Genomic DNA, 20504 nt, shown 5'->3' with positions numbered 1-20504 from the left:
CCGGTCACCTTGCCCTGGTAAAAGCAGGTGGCGTGTCTTTCAGTTTCACGCGAATGCTGCCGTCAATCCACGGTTTCTGGTTTGGAATGTTTTAATCGTTGCTGTGGGTACGACATCGTCAATGCACTTCCTAATGAACTCGCTCACCGAATCAGCATATTCGTCAATATTGTTGTTGGACGCAATGCGGAACATATTCCAATCCGCGATCGAAGCAGTCTTGAAGCGTGGATTCAGATTGGTCGGACCAGTGTTGAACAGACCTGAGCGCGGGAGCTTGTTGTTTTAGTTTCTGTTTGTAGGCTGGAAACAACAAAATGGAGTCGTGGTCAGCTTTTCCGAAGGGGGGCGGGGAGGGCCTTATATGCGTCGCGGAAATTAGTATAACAATGATCTAGGGTTTTCCACAGCCCTGGTAGCACAATCGATATGCTGATAGAATTTAGGGAGTTTTGTTTTTAGATTAGCCTTGTTAAAATCCCCAGCTACGATGAATGCAGCCTCAGGGTGTGTGGTTTCCAGTTTACAAAGAGTCAGATAGAGTTCGTTCAGGGCCATCGATGTGTCTGCTTGGGGGGAATATATACGGCTGTGATTATGATTGAAGAGAATTCCCTTGGTAGATAATGCGGTCGACATTTGATTGTGAGAGTTCTAGATCAGGTGAACAGAATGACTTGAGTTCCTGTGTGTGTTATGATGATCACACCACGTCTCGTTAATCATAAGGCATACCCCCCCGCCCCTCTTCTTACCAGAAAGATGTTTGTTTCTGTCGGCGCGATGCATGAAGAAACCAGCTGGCTGCACCGACTCCGTTAGCGTCTCTTGAGTTAGCCATGTTTCCGTGAAGCAGAGCACGTTGCAATCCCTGATGTCTCTCGGAATGCTACCCGTGCTCGGATTTCATCAACCTATATGTCAAGAGACTGGACATTGGCGAGTAGTATGCTAGGGAGTGGAGCGCGATGTGCCCGTCTCCGAAGCCTGACCACCGAGACCGCCTCGTTTGCCCCTTTTACGGCGTCGCACAGGGTCGCCGGCTGGGATCAGATCCATTGTATTGGGTGGAAGGCAAAACACTGGATCCGTTTCGGGAAAGTCATATTCTTCCTGGTAGGAACGATGATGAGTTGACGTTAATCGTATATTCAGTAGTTCCTCCCGACTGTATGTAATGAAACCTAAGATTACCTGGGGTACCGATGTAAGAAATAACACATAAAAAAGCAAAATACTGCATATTTTCCAAGGAACGCGAAGCGAGGCGGCCATCTCTTTCCGGCGCCGGAAACATCCATAGAGGGCAATGGGTTCTATAACTGATTCAAGTATTTTAAACCAGATCCTAATTGGTATGTCAAATTTTATGTTCCTTTTGATGGCATAGAAGGCCCTTCTTGCCTTTTCTCTCAGATGGTTCACAGCTATGTGGAAGTTACCTGTGGCACTGATGTTTAGGCCAAGCTATGTATAGTTTGTGTGCTCAAGGGAAACGGTGTCTAGGTGTAATTTGTAGTCCTGTCAACTGGACCTTTATTGGAACACCATTATTTTGGTCTTACTGAGATTTACTGTCATGGCCCAGGTCTGACAGAATCGGTGCAGAAGCTCTAGGTGCTGCTGTAGGCTCTTTTTTGAAATCAACAAAGCATGAGAAGACTTTGCCTTTGTTTTGGTTCGTTTGTTTGTCAATTAGGGTGTGCAGGGTGAATATGTGGTCCGTCGTACGATAATTTGGTAAAAAGCCAATTTCACATTTGCTCAGTACATTGTTTTCACTGAGGAAATGTATGAGTCTGCTGTTAATGATAATGCAGAGGATTTTCCCAAGGTTGCTGTTGACTCATATCCCACGGTAGTTATTGGGGTCAAATTTGTCTCCACCTTTGTGGATGATGGGTGATCAGTCCTTGGTTCCAAATATTGGGGAAGATGCCAGAGCTAAGGGTGATGTTAAAGAGTTTTAGTATGGCCAGTTGGAATTTGTTGTCTGTATATTTTATAATTTCATTGAGGATACCATCAACACCACAGGCCTTTTTGGGTTGGAGGGTTTGTATTTTGTCCTGTAGTTCATTGAAAGAAATTGGAGAATCCAGTGGGTTCTGGTAGTCTTTAATAGTTGATTCTAAGATTTGATTATGTATATGTTTTTTGCTGTTTGTTAGAGCCAAAAAGATTGGAGAAGTGGTTTACCCACATATCTCCATTTTGGATAGATAATTCTTTGTGTTGTTGTTTGTTTAGTGTTTTCCAATTTTCCCAGAAGTGGTTAGTCTATGAATTCTTCAATTACATTGAGCTGATTTCTGATGTGCTGTTGCTTCTATTTCCGTAGTGTATTTCTGTATTGTTTAAGTGATTCACAATAGTGAAGGCGTAGACTCAGGTTTTCCGTGTCTCTATGTTTTTGGTTGGACAAGTTTCTCAATTTCTTTCTTTAGTTTTTGCATTCTTCATCAAACCATTTGTCATTGCGGTTCATTTTCTTCAGTTTTCTGTTTGAGATTTTTAGATTTGATAGGGAAGCTGAGGTCAAATATACTCTTAAGATTTTCTACTGCCAAGTTTACACCTTCACTATTACAGTGGAACGTTTTGTCCAGGAAGTTGTCTAAAAGGGACTTAATTTGTTGTTGCCCAATTGTTTTGTTTTTTGGTTGGTTTCCACACTACATTCCTTCCATCTACAGCATTTCTTAATATTATTCAGATCCTTTGGCTTTGATCCCTCATGCTTGAGCATTGCTTTGTTCAAGTAGACTGTGATTTTGCTGTGGTCTGATAAGGGTGTCAGTTGGCTGACTGAACGCTCTGAGATACTCTGGGTTGAGGTCAGTGACAAAGTAGTGTACAGTACTACTGCCAAGAGATGAGCTATAGGTGTACCTACCATAGGAGTCCCCTCGAAGCCTACCATTGACTATGTACTGGACATAACCAGCGTGCGACAGAGCTGCAGGAGTTGTGACCAGTTTTTGTTGGTTATGTTGTCATAATTGTGCATAGGGGGGAGGGAATGCTGTCACCTCCAGGCAGGTGTTTGTCCCCCTGTGTGCTGAGGGTGTCAGGTTGTCTGGTTCTGGCATTTAGGTCGCCACAGACTAGTACATGTCCCTGGTCCTGGAAATGATTCATTTTCCCCTCCAGGATGGAGAAGCTGTCTTCATTAAAGTATGGGGATTCTAGTGGGGGGGAGGGGGCATAGGTAGTAGAGGTCGCCAATACTGATTATTGGAGGACCAAAAAAAGCCGATACCGATTAAAAAAATAAATAAAAAAAATCGGCCAATTTTTTATTTATTTATTTGTAATAATGACAATTACAACAATACTGAATGAACACTTTTATTTTAACTTAATATAATACATAAATAAAATCTATTTAGCCTCAAATAAATAATGAAACGTTCAATTTGGTTTAAATAAAAAGCAAAAACAAAGTGTTGGAGAGGAAAGTAAAAGCGCAATATGTGCCATGTAAAAAAGCTAAAGTTCCTTGCTCAGAACATATGAAAGCTGGTGGTTCCTTTTAACATGAGTCTTCAATATTCCCAGGTAAGAAGTTGTAGGTTGTAGTTATTATAGGAATTATAGGACTATTTCTCTCTATACCATTTGTATTTCATATACCTTTGACTATTGGATGTTCTTATAGGCACTTTAGTATTGCCAGTGTAACAGTATAGCTTCCGTCCCTCTCCTCGCCCCTACCTGGGCTCGAACCAGGAACACATCGACAACAGCCACCCTCGAAGCATCGTTACCCATCGCTCCACAAAAGCCGCAGCCCTTGCAGAGCAAGGGAAACATCTACTTCAAGGTCTCAGATCAAGTGACGTCACCGATTAAAATGCTATAAGCGCGCACCCCGCTAACTAGCTAGCCATTTCACATCGGTTACACCAGCCTAATCTCGGGAGTTGATAGGCTTGAAGTCATAAACAGCTCAATGCTTGAAGCACAGAGAAGAGCTGCTGGCAAACGCACAAAAGTGCTGTTTGAATGAATGCTTACGAGCCTGCTGCTGCCTACCACCGCTCAGTCAGACTGCTCTATCAAATCATAAACTTAATTATAACATAATAACACAGAAATACGAGCCTTAGGTCATTAATATGGTAAAATCCGGAAACTATATCATTTCGAAAACAAAACGTTTATTCTTTCAGTGAAATACAGAACCGTTCCGTATTTTATCTAACGAGTGGCATCCCTAAGTCTAAATATTGCTGTTACATTGTACAACCTTCAATGTTATGTCATAATTATGTACAATTCTGTCAAATTAATTACGGTCTTTGTTAGGAATAAATGGTCTTCACACAGTTCGCAACGAGCCAGGCAGCCCAAACTGCTGCATATACCCTGACTGCTTGCACGGAACGCAAGAGAAGTGACACAATTTCCCTAGTTAAAAGAAATTCATGTTAGCAGGCAATATTAACTAAATATGCAGGTTTAAAAATATATACTTGTGTATTGATTTTAAAGAAAGGCATTGATGTTTATGGTTAGGTACACATTGGTGCAACGACAGTGCTTTTATAGCGAATGCGCTTGTTAAATCATCACCCGTTTGGCGAAGTAGGCTGTGATTCGATGAGAAATTAACAGGCACCGCATCGATTACATGCAACGCAGGACACGCTAGATAAACTAGTAATATCATCAACCATGTGTAGTTAACTAGTGTTTATGTTAAGATTGATTGTTATTTATAAGCGAAGTTTAATGCTAGCAAGCAACTTACCTTGGCTTCTTGTTGCACTCGAGTAACAGGTAGTCAGCCTGCTACGCAGGCTCCTCGTGGAGTGCAATGTAAGGCAGGTGGTTAGAGCGTTGGACTAGCAACCGGAAGGTTGCAAGATCGAATCCCCGAGCTGACAAGGTAAAAATCTGTCGTTCTGCTCCTGAACAAGGCAGTTAACCCACCGTTCCTAGGCCGTGAATGAAAATAAGAATGTGTTCTTAACTGACTTGCCTAGTTAAATAAAGGTAAAAAATACATATACAGTATATTAAAATCGGCCACAATTGGTGTCCAAAAATGGCGATTACCGATTGTTATGAAAACTTGAAAATCGGCCCTAATTAAATTGGCCATTCCGATTAATCGGTCGACCTCTAATAGGTAGCACACAGGAGGACATTTTTCTCTGTTAAGATCGTTTCCTTTTGAATTTATAGCCAAATGTAAAATGTTCCTGTTTTGATTAATGGAGTGAGTTAGGTCTGCTCTATACCAAATTAGCATACCCCCTGAGTCCCTTCCCTGTTTCACACCTGGTAGTTTGGTGGATGGGACTAACAGCTCTCTGTAACCTAGAGGGCAACCAGTGGGTCCATCTCCTCTATACCAGGTTTCTTGTAGGATGGCAATGTCTGTAAAACTGAAGATCTCGTACAACGCTGTGTACTACTCCCCTCACAGAACAGCGCAAACTGTCTCTAACCAGAATAGAAAGAGGAGTGGGAGGCCCCGGTGCACAACTGAGCAAGAGAACAATTACATTAGAGTGTCTAGTTTGAGAAAGTCCTCAACTGGCAGCTTCATTAAATAGTACCCACAAAAAAACAATCTCAATGTCAACTGTGAAGAGGTGTCATCGGGATGCTGGCCTTCTAAGCAGAGTTGCAAAGAAAAAGCCATATCTCAGACTGGCCAATAAAAATAAGAAATTAAGATGGGGAAGAGAACACAGACACTGGACAGAGGAACTCTGCCTAGAAGGCCAGCATCCTGGATTTGCATATTCAATGTTGACGTTGAGACTGGTGTTTTGCAGGTACTATTTAATGAAGCTTCCAGTTGAGGACTTGTGAGGCGTCTGTTTCTCAAACTAGACACTAATGTCTAACTGCGGCAGTCTCCACGTGCCATTTGCATCAGGTCAAGTGTAAGTGGGTCACACAGTGATGCTTCGCATTTCATTTTTGTGAGCAAACATTTTCTCACCCTCTCATAAAAGGACATCACAAACAACCCGGTTGTGCAAACACAAACAACCCGGTTAATCACTCCCATTACTGTCATAAAGCTCGAAATTGCGGTATTTGTAAAGCTTTCCTTCAGGTGAGGTTAGCAAAAGGCTGATCTCATATAGGCTAGGCCTACTATTAAATCAAACATTACAGAGAAAATTCGTTTTCAAAAAGCTTGTAACAGGTTAACTTCTTATCAAATTGAATGAGGTATTTTGTAAACCTCCTGCCTATTACCCTAGGTGGCCTTTTACCTGATAGAAAATCTCATCATAGTAGAGTAATTGAGGTGATTACCTATGACCCACACCCACCCACTCCAAACCATCAGCACTAACTTGGACCCACATTTCATTTCACAGCCATTTGAGGCCTGATGAATTTGAGGGGGTAGGAGAGAGGGAGGTATACTGGTAAATTGTTTGATGTGTGATTAGTAGATTAAATGCAGTCCAATTATCCCCAGTCCAATGCTTCAGCCTCTGTCGGTACGGCTGGTTGACATTCTTTGACACTTAATCTGAAAGCTAGCTGTCACCTCATCGCAATGCCTTTGGAGGTGACTGTGTATACAGTGGGATCTGGAATGATTGGATCCATTGATAAAGATGAGCAAAAAAATTGTATAAAATAATAGAGCTATATTGTGTGCCCCAAAAATACAAATACAATTGTGTGCCCTAAAAATAAACATTTTCAGAGAAAGAGATTTTGTTAAACCAGTAATAGAAATAAATCTCTAAAGGGCTCAAAAGTATTGGATCTCCCGGTTTTCAAAACTCCAGCACCCTCCAAGGATAACGACATTGAGCCTTTTTCTAAAATGTTTTCTAAAATTGGAGAACACATTGGGATGGATCATAGACCATTCCTCCATACAGAATCCTTCCAGATCCTCAATATCCTTAATTTACGCTTATGGACTTGTGTGTGCTTGGGGTCATTGTCTTGCTGGAAGATTCACTTACGGCCAGGTTTCAGCCTCCTGGCAGAGACAATCAGGTTTTTGGCTAAAATGTCCTGGTACTTCGTAAAGTTCTTGATGTCGTTGACCTTATGCAGCACCCCTGGAGTTTGCTAAAGCACTTGGATTGGAACCAATGCTATGGGTCATTTCCACGTTCAGTCGCAGCCAAAAGTTGAGAATGACACAAATGTTAATTTTCACAAAGTCTGCTGCCTCAGTGTCTTTAGATATTTTTGTCAGATGTTATTATGGAATACTGAAGTATAATTACAAGCATTTCATAAGTGTCAAAGGCTTTTATTGACAATTACATGAAGTTGATGCAAAGAGTCAATATTTGCAGTGTTGACCCTTCTTTTTCAAGACCTCTCCAATCCGCCCTGGCATGCTGTCAATTAACTTCTGGGCCACATCCTGACTGATGGCAGCCCATTCTTGCAAAATCAATGCTTGGAGTTTGTGGGTTTTTGTATGTCCACCCGCCTCTTGAGGATTGACCACAAGTTCTCAATGGGATTAAGGTCTGGGGAGTTTCCTGTCCATGTACCCAAAATATCGATGTTTTGTTCCCCGAGCCACTCAGTTACCTTATGGCAAGGTGCTCCATCATGCTGGAAAAGGCATTGTTCGTCACCAAACTGTTCCTGGATGGTTGGGAGAAGTTGATCTCAGAGGATGTGTTGGTACCATTCTTTATTCATGGCTGTGTTTATTCAAGGCAAAATTGTGAGAGTGAGCCCACCCCTTGGCTGAGAAGCAACCCCACACATGAATGGTCTCAGGATGCTTTACTGCTGGCACGACACAGGACTGATGGTAGCGCTCACCTTGTCTTCTCTGGACAAGCTTTTTTCCAGATGCCGCAAACAATCGGAAAGGGGACTCAGAGAAAATAACTTTACCCCAGCAGTCCAATCCCTGTACCTTTTGCAGAATATCAGTCTGTCTCTGATATTTTTCTTGGAGAGAAGTGGCTTCTTTGCTGCCCTTCTTGACACCAGGCCATCATCCAAAAGTCTTTGCCTCACTGTGCGTGCAGATGCGCACTCACCTGCCTGAGCAAACTCTGTACAGGTGGTGCCCCGATCCACCCTCCTTTTCAAGCTTCCAGTCTGTTATTCGAACTCAATCAGCATGACAGAGTGATCTCCAGCCTTGTCCTCGTCAACACTCACACCTGTGTTAACGAGAGAATCACTGACATGACAGTTGGTCCTTTTGTGGCAGGGCTGAAATGCAGTGGAAATGTTTTTTGGGGGATTCAGTTCATTTGCATGGCAAAGAGGGACTTTGCAATTAATCTGATCACACTTCATAACATTCTGGAGTATATGCAAATTACCATCATACAAACTGAGGCAGAAAACCTATTGAAAATTAATATTTGTAATTCTCAAAACTTTTGGCCACGACTGTAAAATGACCCATGAGCACCAACATGTTAAGTTCATAGGAGCATGTCAAATTGGGTGTCAAATAAAAGCTACGAGTCTATTTATCTTTGAGAAATTAAGGAATATATACACTTGTTTTGTTTAAGTTTATCCTAAAAAAACTGAATAAGCAAAGGCTTTGATTTCTTGTCAAACATATGAAAAATGAGTCTTAGAAAAGATCTACCAGAAAAAGTCTTAAAAGGGTATCAGAAAAACAAAAAAACACAATAATGTTGAAGACCCCTGCCAACTGATATCAACACACATTTACACCGAACAAAAATATAAACGCATGTGCTGGTCCCATGTTTCATGAGCTGAAATAAAAGATCCCAGAAATGTTCCATACAATGCATATGCAGAAAATACCTCATTCTGTAAAATAAGCTGGTGGATCTTTGATGACACTCAGGAGGCAGTGTTTTCATAATTTCATAAAACATTTTAGAAAAAGGCTTAGTGTGTGTCGTTTTCCTCACAATGGGAAGGTGTTGGAGTATTGAAAGAGGATCCAAACATTTTTCCCCCAGCTTTAGTTATTTTTAATTATTACTCGTTACACACAATATCATTCTCTGATCAATTGTATTAGTATAAAATAAATAGATTTTAAATTTTAAAAATTTGCATACAATATAGCTCAGTATTTGTATTATTTTATACAGTCTTTTTTGCTCATCATTAAGATATTCAATAATTCCAGACCCCACTGTACATACACAAACATTGTGCTAAAATATTGTGTGCAAGGCTGTTTTTGTGGCCACGTGAACTAGCTGGTTCCATTCCTTCTACCTCAAGCATCGTACAGTATAGCACTGAGGGTTCATGGTTAAGCAGAAGAATTGAAAATCAAGGAACATTCTGTGCTGACTTTTATTGTTACACTTTCAAGTTATGTAGAGGGAAACACTGACATTGAACAAGTTATGTAGAGGGAAACACTGACATTGAACAAGTTATGTAGAGGGAAACACTGAACATGTGAACAGTGATGTAGAGGGAAACACTGAATTGAACAAGTTATGTAGAGGAAACACTGACATTGAACAACTATAAATAATACCTTTGATCCAATTCCTCTAATAAATCTTGAAATACAGTAATCCAATTTCTTCTCATAAAACAGGGAGAAACACACGGTTCTATGCAACACAGGAAGGCTCTATTTTCTCTGTCCAGACTCAGACATGCACACTCCATATATAAACTCCCAGTAATTTATAGGGTAAATCACCAACGTTTCAGCATCCAAAACGTTGATGATTGGCACAGTGATGCCGAAACAGGGACTTATCCAATAAATTACTGGGATTTTATATATGGAATGTGCGACTATTTTTACAACTTATAGTTTATTCTCCGTTAGTCAGCACCTCTACATGTTCTATGGGTGTGCGCCAGCTCATGTTTTTTTATCAGACTCAAAAGACAGAGACTTCACTGCACATAATGCATAATGAGTACGCACTAACAAGTGGGCTACACAATCAGAACGTCATATTTACACACATACATCCAAATGCATATACTATCACACAAAGTCACAGAATAGAGTGTGGAAGGAGGAGAGGTGAAAGGGATTGAGTGGGCGGGAGTGTGAGCGAAAGACAGAGAAAGAGGCAGAGGAGAGTGGGGTGAGTGGCACATGGCTTTCAGTCTAAAAAAGGGAAAGAGCAGCAATGAAGCCAAACCTGGATTAGCTAGATAAGAATGGGGAGGGGGAGAGGATAAGAGAGAAAATGTAGTGTTTCTTCACTGTTGAAATGGTGCAAACGCATGACACTGCTTCGCGGTCACAAACGTCTTCTAAAATATGAATAGTGAATGAGCGTGTGGGTAGAGTGAGAAGAGGGGTGGGGGCAGGAAGATGAAAGGAGAGACAGTAAAAGAGGGAGAGATAGGCTAGAGATTTAATGTTAAAGGTAGGCTGGATGGTGCATGGAAGAGGATGTCGTAATAAAAGACAGAGGTGAAGAGGAAGATGGAGGAGTAGGCCTACTAGGAGAAACGGAGGAGGAGGAGAGCGTGTGACGAGTATATAGGAACTCACAAGAGAGAAGCTCTGTGTATAGTGCGACACTGACCCAGGCAGACAGAGAGAGTGCTGCACATGGAGGCTGGAGCAGACGGGTACAGGGCTGGGAGCCCGAGAGACAGAGGGAGAGAGAGTACCGCTCTGCCAGCCTAGGTTAACATCACCCTGTGGACTCTCCTCGATAACATCCCAATCTCTCCCCTATTCATGCCAAACACTCACCAATACACTTCACACTGCACCCTTAATATCCTCCTCAGTCCTCACACCGCAAGGCTGAGCTCGCAAAATACACAACGCACTGGGAGTTTTCCCCCTATGCTTCCACAAACACCTGTGTCCTCTCACCACCACACACTAGAACAAATACAGTATGTGGCATTCAGTCAGGTCCATAATTATTGCCACCTTGATCCAGATGAGGAAAAAAGACGGATCCCTCCCAATGTGTTCTCCTATCTCATGAACCGTTTAACAAAAAGGCTCAGTGCTGTTATTCTCGCAGGGTGAGGTATTGAAAACAGGGGAAGCAATCATTTTGACCATCTTTTTAAGAAAAAAATATTACTTTAAATGTATTTCTGAGAAATTGCATTTGTATAAAATAATTTCCCCTAAAAAATGTTGCATACAATATAGCTCTGTATTTGTATTAATTTATTTTTGTATTTTTTGCTGCAAATTTTTGGTCCTAATGTATGACCATATGTGACTTGATAAGCTCCTAATAAACTGTATCTGTAAATTACTTAGCTAGTCAATCATTTACAGTCCCTTTGTAGTCCAAAAATGCCATGACCATCACAGTACTCCAGATAAAAACTCTCCCTCTTTGAATACAAAAACCGTCAATGACACACATTATGTGGTTTGGCACATTGAGGCTGTAAAAAAAAAGGCACCCCATTCCCTTTATGGTGCACTACTTTTGACTAGGGTCCGTAGGGCTCTATAGAGAATATGGTGCCATTTCAGACACACTTTATGAAGGCACACCCGTCAGGAGAGGAGAGGAGGAGTGGAGAGGAGAGGTACTCTGTGGGGGTTGAGGAGTCAGCAGGAGGAGGTAAGTGGAAGCAGGTGTAAACAAAACAGACAGTATTCTGTTGTACTGTGGCTAGGAACCTCTTAGCCCCCTACTGTAGATCTAATGGATTATTAGGCTTTTAATGGCTGTGTTTGTCAGACAGGGACACCAGGTTACATTTATAATATGGCCATACCACCAGTGTGATCTTTCACATATTAGATTCAATCTGAAAGCATGATAGAAGTTGTATCTTTTATGTTGGAGAATTCTGTGTAAATATTTGTCATGAAGTCCAGAATGTGACACTTGTTTGTTGTGGTGGGAATTATTGGCTAGGGAGTGGTTGCTGTGAAATGCCCAAAGCAAAAGCTTAATAGCACTCTAATGGAAACAGATCTGTGCGTTGCAACATGAATGTACATCTCACACACCACACATACACACTCCAGTCTCAACTCAGGTATTGAAATCAAGCTTGTTCCATAAACGATGGGAGAGGTTGAGAAGGAAAAAGTGAGTAAAACCTGTCCTCTTCTCACATCGGCTAAAAGAAAAGATGCTAGACATTGTCGTATGCACAAAAAGCTTATTTCTCTCAACTTTTGTGCAGAAATTAGTTTACATCCCTGTTAGTGAGCATTTCTAATTTGCCAAGCTAATCCATCCACCTGACAGGTGTGGCATTCAAGAAGCTGATTAAACAGCATGATCTTACACAGGTGCACCGTGTGCTGGGGAATAAAAGGCCACTCTAAAATGTGCAGTTTTGTCACACAACACAATGCCACAATGTCTCAAGTTGAGGGAACGTGCAATTGGCATGCCGACTGCAGGAATGTCCTACAGATGTGTTGCCAGAGAACTGAATGTTCATTTCTCTACCATAAGCTGCCACAACATTGTTTTAGAGAAATTGGCAGAACATCCAACCGACCACACAACCGCAAGACCACGTGTAACCACGCCACCCCAAGACCTCCACATCCAGCTTCTTCACCTGTGGGATCATCGGCGATCAGCCACCCGGACATCTGATGAAACTGTGGGTTTGCACAACCAAAGAATTACTGCACAGATGTCACAAACAGTCTTAGGGAAACTCATCTGAGTGTACCGGGCAGATGGCAGAGAGCGTGTATGGCGTCGTGTGGGCGAACGATTTGCTGATGTCAACGTTGTGAACAGAGTGCCCATAGTGGTGGTGGGTTATAGTATAGGCAGGTATAAGCTACGGACAATGAACACAATTGCATTTTATCGATGGCAATTTGAATGCAGAGATATACCGTGACGAGATCCTGAGGCCCATTGTTGTGCCATTCATCCGCCGCCATAACCTCATGTTTCGGCATGATAAGGCACAGCTCCATGTGCAAGGATATGTACACAATTCCTCAAATCTGAAAATGTCCCCATTCTTCAATGGCCTGCATATTAACCGACATGTCACACATTGAGCATGTTGGGGATGCTCTGGATCGACGTGTTCGACAGCGTGTGTTCCAGTTCCCCCAATATCCAGCAACTTCGCACAGCCATTGAAGAATGGGACAACATTCCATAGACAATCAACTGCCTGATCAACTCTATGCAAAGGAGATATATCACACTGCATGAGGCAAATGGTGGTCATCCCAGATACTGACTGGTTTTCTGATCCACACCCCTATCTTTTTTTTAAGGTATCTGTGACCAACAGATGCATATCTGTATTCCCAGTCATGTGAAATCCATAGATTAGGGTAATGAATTTATTTAAAATTGACTGATATCTTTACAGTATATGAACTGTAACACGTAAAAAAAAAAAAAAGTTTCTATTGGACAAATTCAGGTAGGTCCCCTATAGGTCCCGCCCCATTTTGTTCCTGTTGCTTCCGTTTAGAACCGTTTTGCAACAGAATCGGCATAATGAATACGCCCCTGGGTAAAACTGAGTCCGAATGCGAGATTACTACAGGGATTATAACCTGCTTTAGGGGGCAAACTGGTCTCAAATCCACTGAACGTGACCGTAATCCATGTACATGCATCTCTATGCCCATTGGCTTTTGTCTCTAGTATTACACAACATTCATAAAAACTCTCTTCAAGTTAGTACTTTCAGAACATCACTTAGATCACTTTTACGCTACTGCAAACAGATCATGCTTGATACACAGACATACACCTGTGATACAAACTCAAATAGCTTACATGATCCACTTGTCCATGTTAGAGCCTTCATGAAAACATGCAGAGCACCTAGGGAAGCTATATTGGACTCATGGAAATAAAGTGATTGTGACTGGGCATTCTATTGGTATGACATGCATTTCTCTCTGTAGGCCCGGCTATGAGGCTGATAAAAGGCTCTGTCTTCACACATTGAACTAAATGTTCTTTATCCAGTCTCTCTCCACCTGCTGCATGCCTGCACATGAGCATCTTAGTCTGCCCTGTCCTGAGGGTTATTGAGTGGAATGCAAAAAACACTGGACATTCTGCAGAAAGACTCCACAATGATGCAATAATAAAGGAGTAAAGACATGGCCGAGAAAAGGTTTGAATACATCTAGCCTAATCTTCGAGTTTTGCTGTGGGTTGAGCCTTCCTTAAATCAATAATGGACCGGTCAATAATTGTTGGGCCATATAACCTAATGTCCGCATTTGCAATCTCTGCTATCACTTCCTTATCACCAAGGTAGGCAAAGCCAATACAAAAGTCCTGTGGGGGGGGGGGGGGTATTAGTAATATTGCTGCCCCAGTTGATATTTTAGAAAAGGCTATTGTCTAAATAGATAAGAAATCCAAGCCGTCACTGTATGACACCCCTCCCCAGCCCATTACATTGATCGGCCGTTGGGCTTCTTTCTCACCTGTATTGTGACGATGCCTTGCCAAGACCCACTGCATCGGTTCTGTTCGTTCTCCCATCCTACGCGTGTCCACCTCGAGCTCACCTCAACGCGGACCTGGAGCAGTACTCTGCCAGGGATAAACCCTGTAAAATACCGCAGCGACAATATTGCGCTGAACCGTGGCTGGCAGAACACACACGTACCTCCCTATGAATCCAGCCACTGTACTTCAAGTGAAAGGTTCCACAGGAATCCGGGCCAGGCAATCAGATAAGATTCGCAGCTGGATCATACCGTAACCTAGAGTCAAAACCGTGCAGACACACGCTCCATTTACTCTGCCTTGGTATTCAAGGTCTTGATTCTTCGATAAATTGCAACACGTCGTCGATATGTAGAATATCCGCTGCCCGATGTCTCTTCACGCCATGTATGAGAGCCGGGAGGTTCATCCATACAATGTTTCTCACTGACATACAGTGAAGTTTAATAAATAAATCGCCACACAATGTTTTTATATTGTGTGTATCATATGTGACAACCAACTGGACAACTCCCGATCCCAATCGGGCTACTAGAGTAGCGGGTCCCGATAAATTGGTTGTTGTAATACCAGGCGTCAGACCAATTTTTACCCCTGAAAAGATACGTCGTTTCTATTCCCATTCCCTATTCCGCAGCTGCGGATCAAAAACCGAATCACCACTGCGCCATTTACGTAGGAACTTTACGTCATCCATCACCCTACAATAGAGCCAGTTGGATTTGCGTCGTTCTCGCAGGCTTCGGCGATTGTAGGCACTGTATAAATCGCTGGCATACTGTGAAATGCACGACTGGTGGTTTGTGAATATCGAGGAATCTCCAACTATAGAGTTTGGGCGTGGACTCGCGTCATTTCCTGAGCTAGACTTTATTAAATAGGTGTGCCCTGCGCTCAGACTGGCTCTAAATGCAAAATATGGGTTGACCACATTTCTTTAAAACATTAGCAAAACAAATAATATTACAGGCACATAATTAGCCAAATGCATTTGCCATAAATAGGCAAACACTATTAGCCTACACAACTCGAGAAGGCTACCCTACAGCCATCAGTCTGCTGCGACTCCAAGAGCTTTGGGTCATCTGTCCAAGGCAGACTGGCAGGCATCACCCAAAAATAGAAATAAGCTGTCTGAAATATTCATTCTTAGTAATGTTGACATTGTTGACAATAGTCCTACTTGATATCCCAAATTGATACTTATTTTCAGAAATGTAAGTTTATTGTTGTATATAACACACAATCTTCAGCCCATCTTACAGTATAGGCTACAAGGCACAGGCACATAGGCACAAAACCTGACTGTTGGCATTGGCATTGCATTGACATTTATTTGAGTATTGACTGAGCCCTGCTGGCCATGCTTGTTAATGCCATACATTACTGCTGTGTTTTAGGAATGCAGAAATGTTGCTATAGACATCTGCCAGGATGTTCCTCCTACTATAAGTCATCCTGCAATATCCTGCTTCCTCCCATATATTACTATTAGTAGTACATGGAGGTAACCACCTTAATGCATTACTACAGTGGTGAGAAAAGGTGTAAATGTTATAATTTAATTGTCAAAAACAAGACAAAAGCAGCCAGGCCCAGAAAACATCTAATGGGGAGTTTGAATATTTTATTAATTATTTTTTAAATCTCATATGTAATTGATGGGGGGATACAAATAATCATACTGGAATAGATGAGGGCTATAGCTGACAGACAGCTCAATCAGACAGCTCAATAATCACAGTAGAATTGTCGGTAGAATACAATGGTAGGCAGGTATCCTAGCGGTTAAGCGTGTTGGGCCAATAACCAAAAGTTTGCTGGTTTGAATCCCAGAGCAGACTAGATGAAAAATATGTTGATGTGCCCTTGAGCAAAGCAGTTAGCCCTAATTACTCTGTAAGTCACTCTGGATAAGAGCGTCTGCTAAATGACAAAAATGACAATGTAGGCATACAGTAGTATTTGACTGAACTACAGCTGTATTATTTGAATGATGTCATCCCCTTAGCATCACAGGGAGATATTTTATTTAGATACAATCAGGGACAGTGATGCAAGAAAGTACTCAACTGAAGCCATGGACTGAACACACTTGAGATAAAATTTGAAACAACAAGCATATTTGCCCCTTTACAAATGTGACAATGACTCAGAAACACACACATTGTGAGGCAGCATGATGACACACATTGGGTATGCAAATCTTTGACTTGTATTATATATTTATACAGTATATACAATTTAATCACTATTGTTATAATTATTATAGTAGGCTTCTACAAGAATTTCACAAGAATTTATTTAAAAAAAATACATCCTAAGCTCTAGGGCTAGGCAGAGAGAGATACAGTAAATTGACCCAAGACACAATGCAGTCTAAAGATACGGACACCCCCACTGTTTGCAGCCCAGATGGTACATCCCAGTCCTTCTCCTTTACCTCCCTCTGTTTTCACTGTGCCCTCCATCTCTTTACTTACTCTCGCTCTCTGTCTTGAGGACATTACTGATTTCCTTCTGACAGCCTTTGAGCAGAAATTCCATCTCTCCGTCCTTCCGGCCATTGTTACAGAGCTGTTGGAGAGGAGAACAGAATAGCCTGAGGGTATGTACTCCCAGATTTCTACCTCCTCCCCTTCATGCAATTTCAGTATTTTGGTCTATGGGATTATCACGGCCTGTGCAGCTCCTATCTTCATATCCTATGCAAGCATCGAGCATCCTCAGCTGCATCCATTATAGTATCTCTCTGTTTTTTCTTTAATTCCTCTCTCTCTTATTTTCCTGCCTTTGGATAATTCTGTATCCCCACTATGTGTTATTATTCTCTCCTCTCCTTATTCCTGTCTGCTTTCCTCCATCTTGACCTCCATTAACAGTACATACTGTATGACTCATGCCATTTTAGAGATAGACAGAGAGAGAGGGAGATAAATAAATAAATATACAGAGACAATATTTATTGCATGCTGAGACTGGATTAACACTTGTGTCAGACAGTGTGGGGAGCACAGAAGACATGCATGCACCTCTTTGCCTTTGTCAAATAGGCTCTTTTTTTAGCAGCTGCAGCAGCATGATTACTCTGTCTGTTACAAGACGTGCAGTTAACTTTCCCATGAGATTGCTCTTGACAGGATGTTGGACTTAAAGTGTTGCTTCCACCCACTGGAAGTTTGTTCTACAGATGTAATAAACAAACCAGATAATGTATATAGCAGGGACAATATGGTTCTGTTTATGTCATCTTGTCTGTGAAGGTCACACGATGGCCCTACTGACATGAGGCTTTTGCTTCATTCTGCAGTGAATAAGGAGGTGTATAATACTTCCTGTGTATGTTGATGCTCCTTGTCGGTATAATAACATCAGGGGACAGTAGAGCAGATAACAGAGTCTAATCTGTGTGATTATCTGTCTGCCTCTGTTTGCTGTTTTCCATCAGTAAAGCAGTGCTGACCTGAAAGACACTCCTGACCAACCTCTGTTTCTGGATCCTATGGAAGCCAAGGCTAAGAGCGGGGCACCAGCGCCCAAGGCATCCTCTAAAGCAGAGAAGACGGAGAAGAAGGAGGCAGCTCCCCCTAAAAAGGTTGACCCCACTCAAGTAGAGTCTCCACCCCCAGCGGCCCCTGTGGAAGAGCCTCAAGTGGAGGATGGATCAGCTGAACCAGAGGGGGCACCAGAGGGCGAGGAGGCAGCAGAGGCCAGTACGGACTCCCTGGAAAGCCTGAAGCCCTTCCTCATTGGTGGTGCCATCATCGCTGCTGGTGCCATCCTGTTGGGGGCACTGTTGTTGGCACGAAGAAATTAACCACCAACACTCATCATCAAAACCTATTGGTTGATGGGTTAACGAGTCACTTGCTGATTGGTTCATAGACTATCATGCAGCTGGTAGAGATGGGGTTATGGGGAGCCACTGTGCTTCTTAAGTTTAATTCAGTCTGGCCTTTCTTGTAGTGAATATAAACATCAGTGAACATTGAAGTAATACATTTATGGGCCCCTGCTAGTATACTCACGCATGAATTTGCTCCACCCCTCTAACTGTACCTACTTATAGGTCTACAGGGTTTTAATCACCATACAAATGCACTCCAACAGTTACACTGGACACACACATATATACAGTACTTGAATACCCTATTTATCCAGTATGCACTGATAAATATTTTGATGTTTCTGGGTCTACTAATACATAAGTTAGAAGTAGAAATACAGTAACTTTATATTGTTTGATTTGAAAAAGGTCATATGAAGTGAAGTATGAAGTATATTAAACATACTATTGTGAGTGTCACACAGGTTTGTGGTCAATTTAATTTAAATTCCAGTCAATTCAGGAAGTACACTGAAATTCCAATTCTCTTGAATCCTTTTCAATATAGAACATTTGAAATTTAAATTTTGTTTAATTTCTGAATGGAATTGAACCTAACCCTGGTGCCTAGTATGTGCTATTTCTATGCTTGTATTGCGTTTGCTGTAAATACCTGGTCCCTGCAGATTAGATGTGAACCCTTTTGAATAACGGTTTTAGACCAGGAGATAAATCGTTATATCAATTCAGGGGAAGGTGGTTTAGAGAAGGCTGTGTGTAAGTGATGTCAGCAATGGCAGATAGTGTGACAGATGAAGTCACTTAAATAATTGTATGTGATAGACTTCCATTTCAGTCTCAACTGATGCTGAGGTAAGAACAATTCATAGTCAAATTGCCCCTTCTCCCAAATCAATATGAACAGTGAGATTATAGTCAAAGTTATGCCTGGCTGCCTGTGTTTATGGCCCTGGTGACACAAATTGAGTATAAACCAAAAGTATATACATATACACTAAATTGCCCAAAATATTATATTTTAACCCTGTGTGTTAACACTGTAATCCCTTGGTGTGTCCATTTGTCAAATGTATTAACAGCTTGCTTACTACAATTTCTCTGGAGCAATAGTGTAGCCTCTATTTATTTAAAGACCATACATGTTAGAGTGATAGTGCGAGAGACTGTGCAGCTACTGTAATAGTACTGTACATTGTATGTATGAATTTCGATTCAGAATGAAAATATTCTACATGCAATATGTGGTGTACCAATGTATGTAGTAGCTTGGCCAGTCATGCTCACCAAATCAGCATATACACAAATATATTACATCCATCTCCAACCTCCAGGAAAGCCTTGAAAGTATGATGAAATGATGATAATACATGCATTATGGTTTATTTTGTAATACATTCATATTTTTTGATAGTTTGATGAACCTAGAATCCAAGTAGAAAGCATGCATTATTGATGGGAGTAGAGAAATAGCTGGATTTATTTAGTAGATCAACTGAGATTGTTTCCTCTTTTGTTTCCCTATTCATTACAGAGAAGCTCTCCTATTTTTGATAACAAACAGTTTTTTAATTTTCTAAATCAGAGACCTAGGAGATTTTCAACACCCAATCAAACATCTTGCTTGAACACTGGCATGTAGCGTACCATGATGCAATATCAATACCTCCAGCACACCAACAGAACAGACACATATTCTGCAGATACATGTTCAAATAGCCTAGTCATCACATCACAGAGTACTAAATCAAATCTATCAGTTATTTTCCTTGGTCTCAAAGAGCGTATAAATGCAATAATTCCAGTAGGACTCCACATTTTAGCACATGTTCTGTATGATATTAAAATAATGGTAATGATGGTGAAATGTTGATGGGTAATACTATTGTAAATGGAGAATGAGAACCAGATGACGATGATTAAACCTATATTTTCTTGATATCCCAGCTCCCTATATAACATATTTTCCCTCTTGCACACTCCCTCCCCTGACCCCAAAGCTCCTTGTGTAAATCCAAATGGTTGTCTTGTGACTTGACCTGACCTTTATTAAAGGCAATGAACCAGCTTGCATAGACTCAAGGATCTCTTTGATAGCTGTGAATATTGTGTCCTACACTCTCCACCAATAGAATTAGCTAGGGTTCATTGTGTTGAGGATGATGCACTCCTTTCATTGTTTCCTTTCCTCCATCATCACTGATATGAACAAGACTGACTGGCTGTATTATGTCCACCATTCACATGTTAGCAGTCATGAAAAGGAGACAAATTGTAGAAGCCATAAAGAAGAAATAGGATATATCCAGGGGCTT

At 41.5% G+C, this 20504-nt stretch overlaps 2 protein-coding genes across 2 annotated transcripts in view; one reads left to right on the top strand and one right to left on the bottom strand.

The window, feature by feature from the left end:
- Nucleotides 1-15115, bottom strand: part of LOC111969140 (diacylglycerol lipase-alpha) — a 58983-nt gene extending 43868 nt beyond the window's left edge. The window contains 1 exon segment of the mRNA XM_070445477.1: nucleotides 14321-15115. The gene's annotated coding sequence lies outside the window, so the exon portion shown is untranslated.
- A 1656-nt stretch (nucleotides 15116-16771) lies between these two features.
- On the top strand, nucleotides 16772-18651 carry LOC111969483 (cell cycle exit and neuronal differentiation protein 1-like). Its single transcript, XM_070445457.1, has 2 exons — nucleotides 16772-16953; nucleotides 17794-18651. The coding sequence occupies exon 2, from the start codon at nucleotides 17848-17850 to the stop codon at nucleotides 18160-18162; it is 315 nt and encodes a 104-aa protein (XP_070301558.1). The 5' UTR covers nucleotides 16772-16953; nucleotides 17794-17847; the 3' UTR covers nucleotides 18163-18651.
- Nucleotides 18652-20504: the final 1853 nt, after the last annotated feature.

The sequence above is a fragment of the Salvelinus sp. IW2-2015 genome, linkage group LG10 (genome assembly GCF_002910315.2).
Source record: "Salvelinus sp. IW2-2015 linkage group LG10, ASM291031v2, whole genome shotgun sequence".
NCBI classification, from domain to species: Eukaryota; Metazoa; Chordata; class Actinopteri; order Salmoniformes; family Salmonidae; genus Salvelinus; species Salvelinus sp. IW2-2015.
This window is presented reverse-complemented; position numbering and strand designations above follow the sequence as displayed.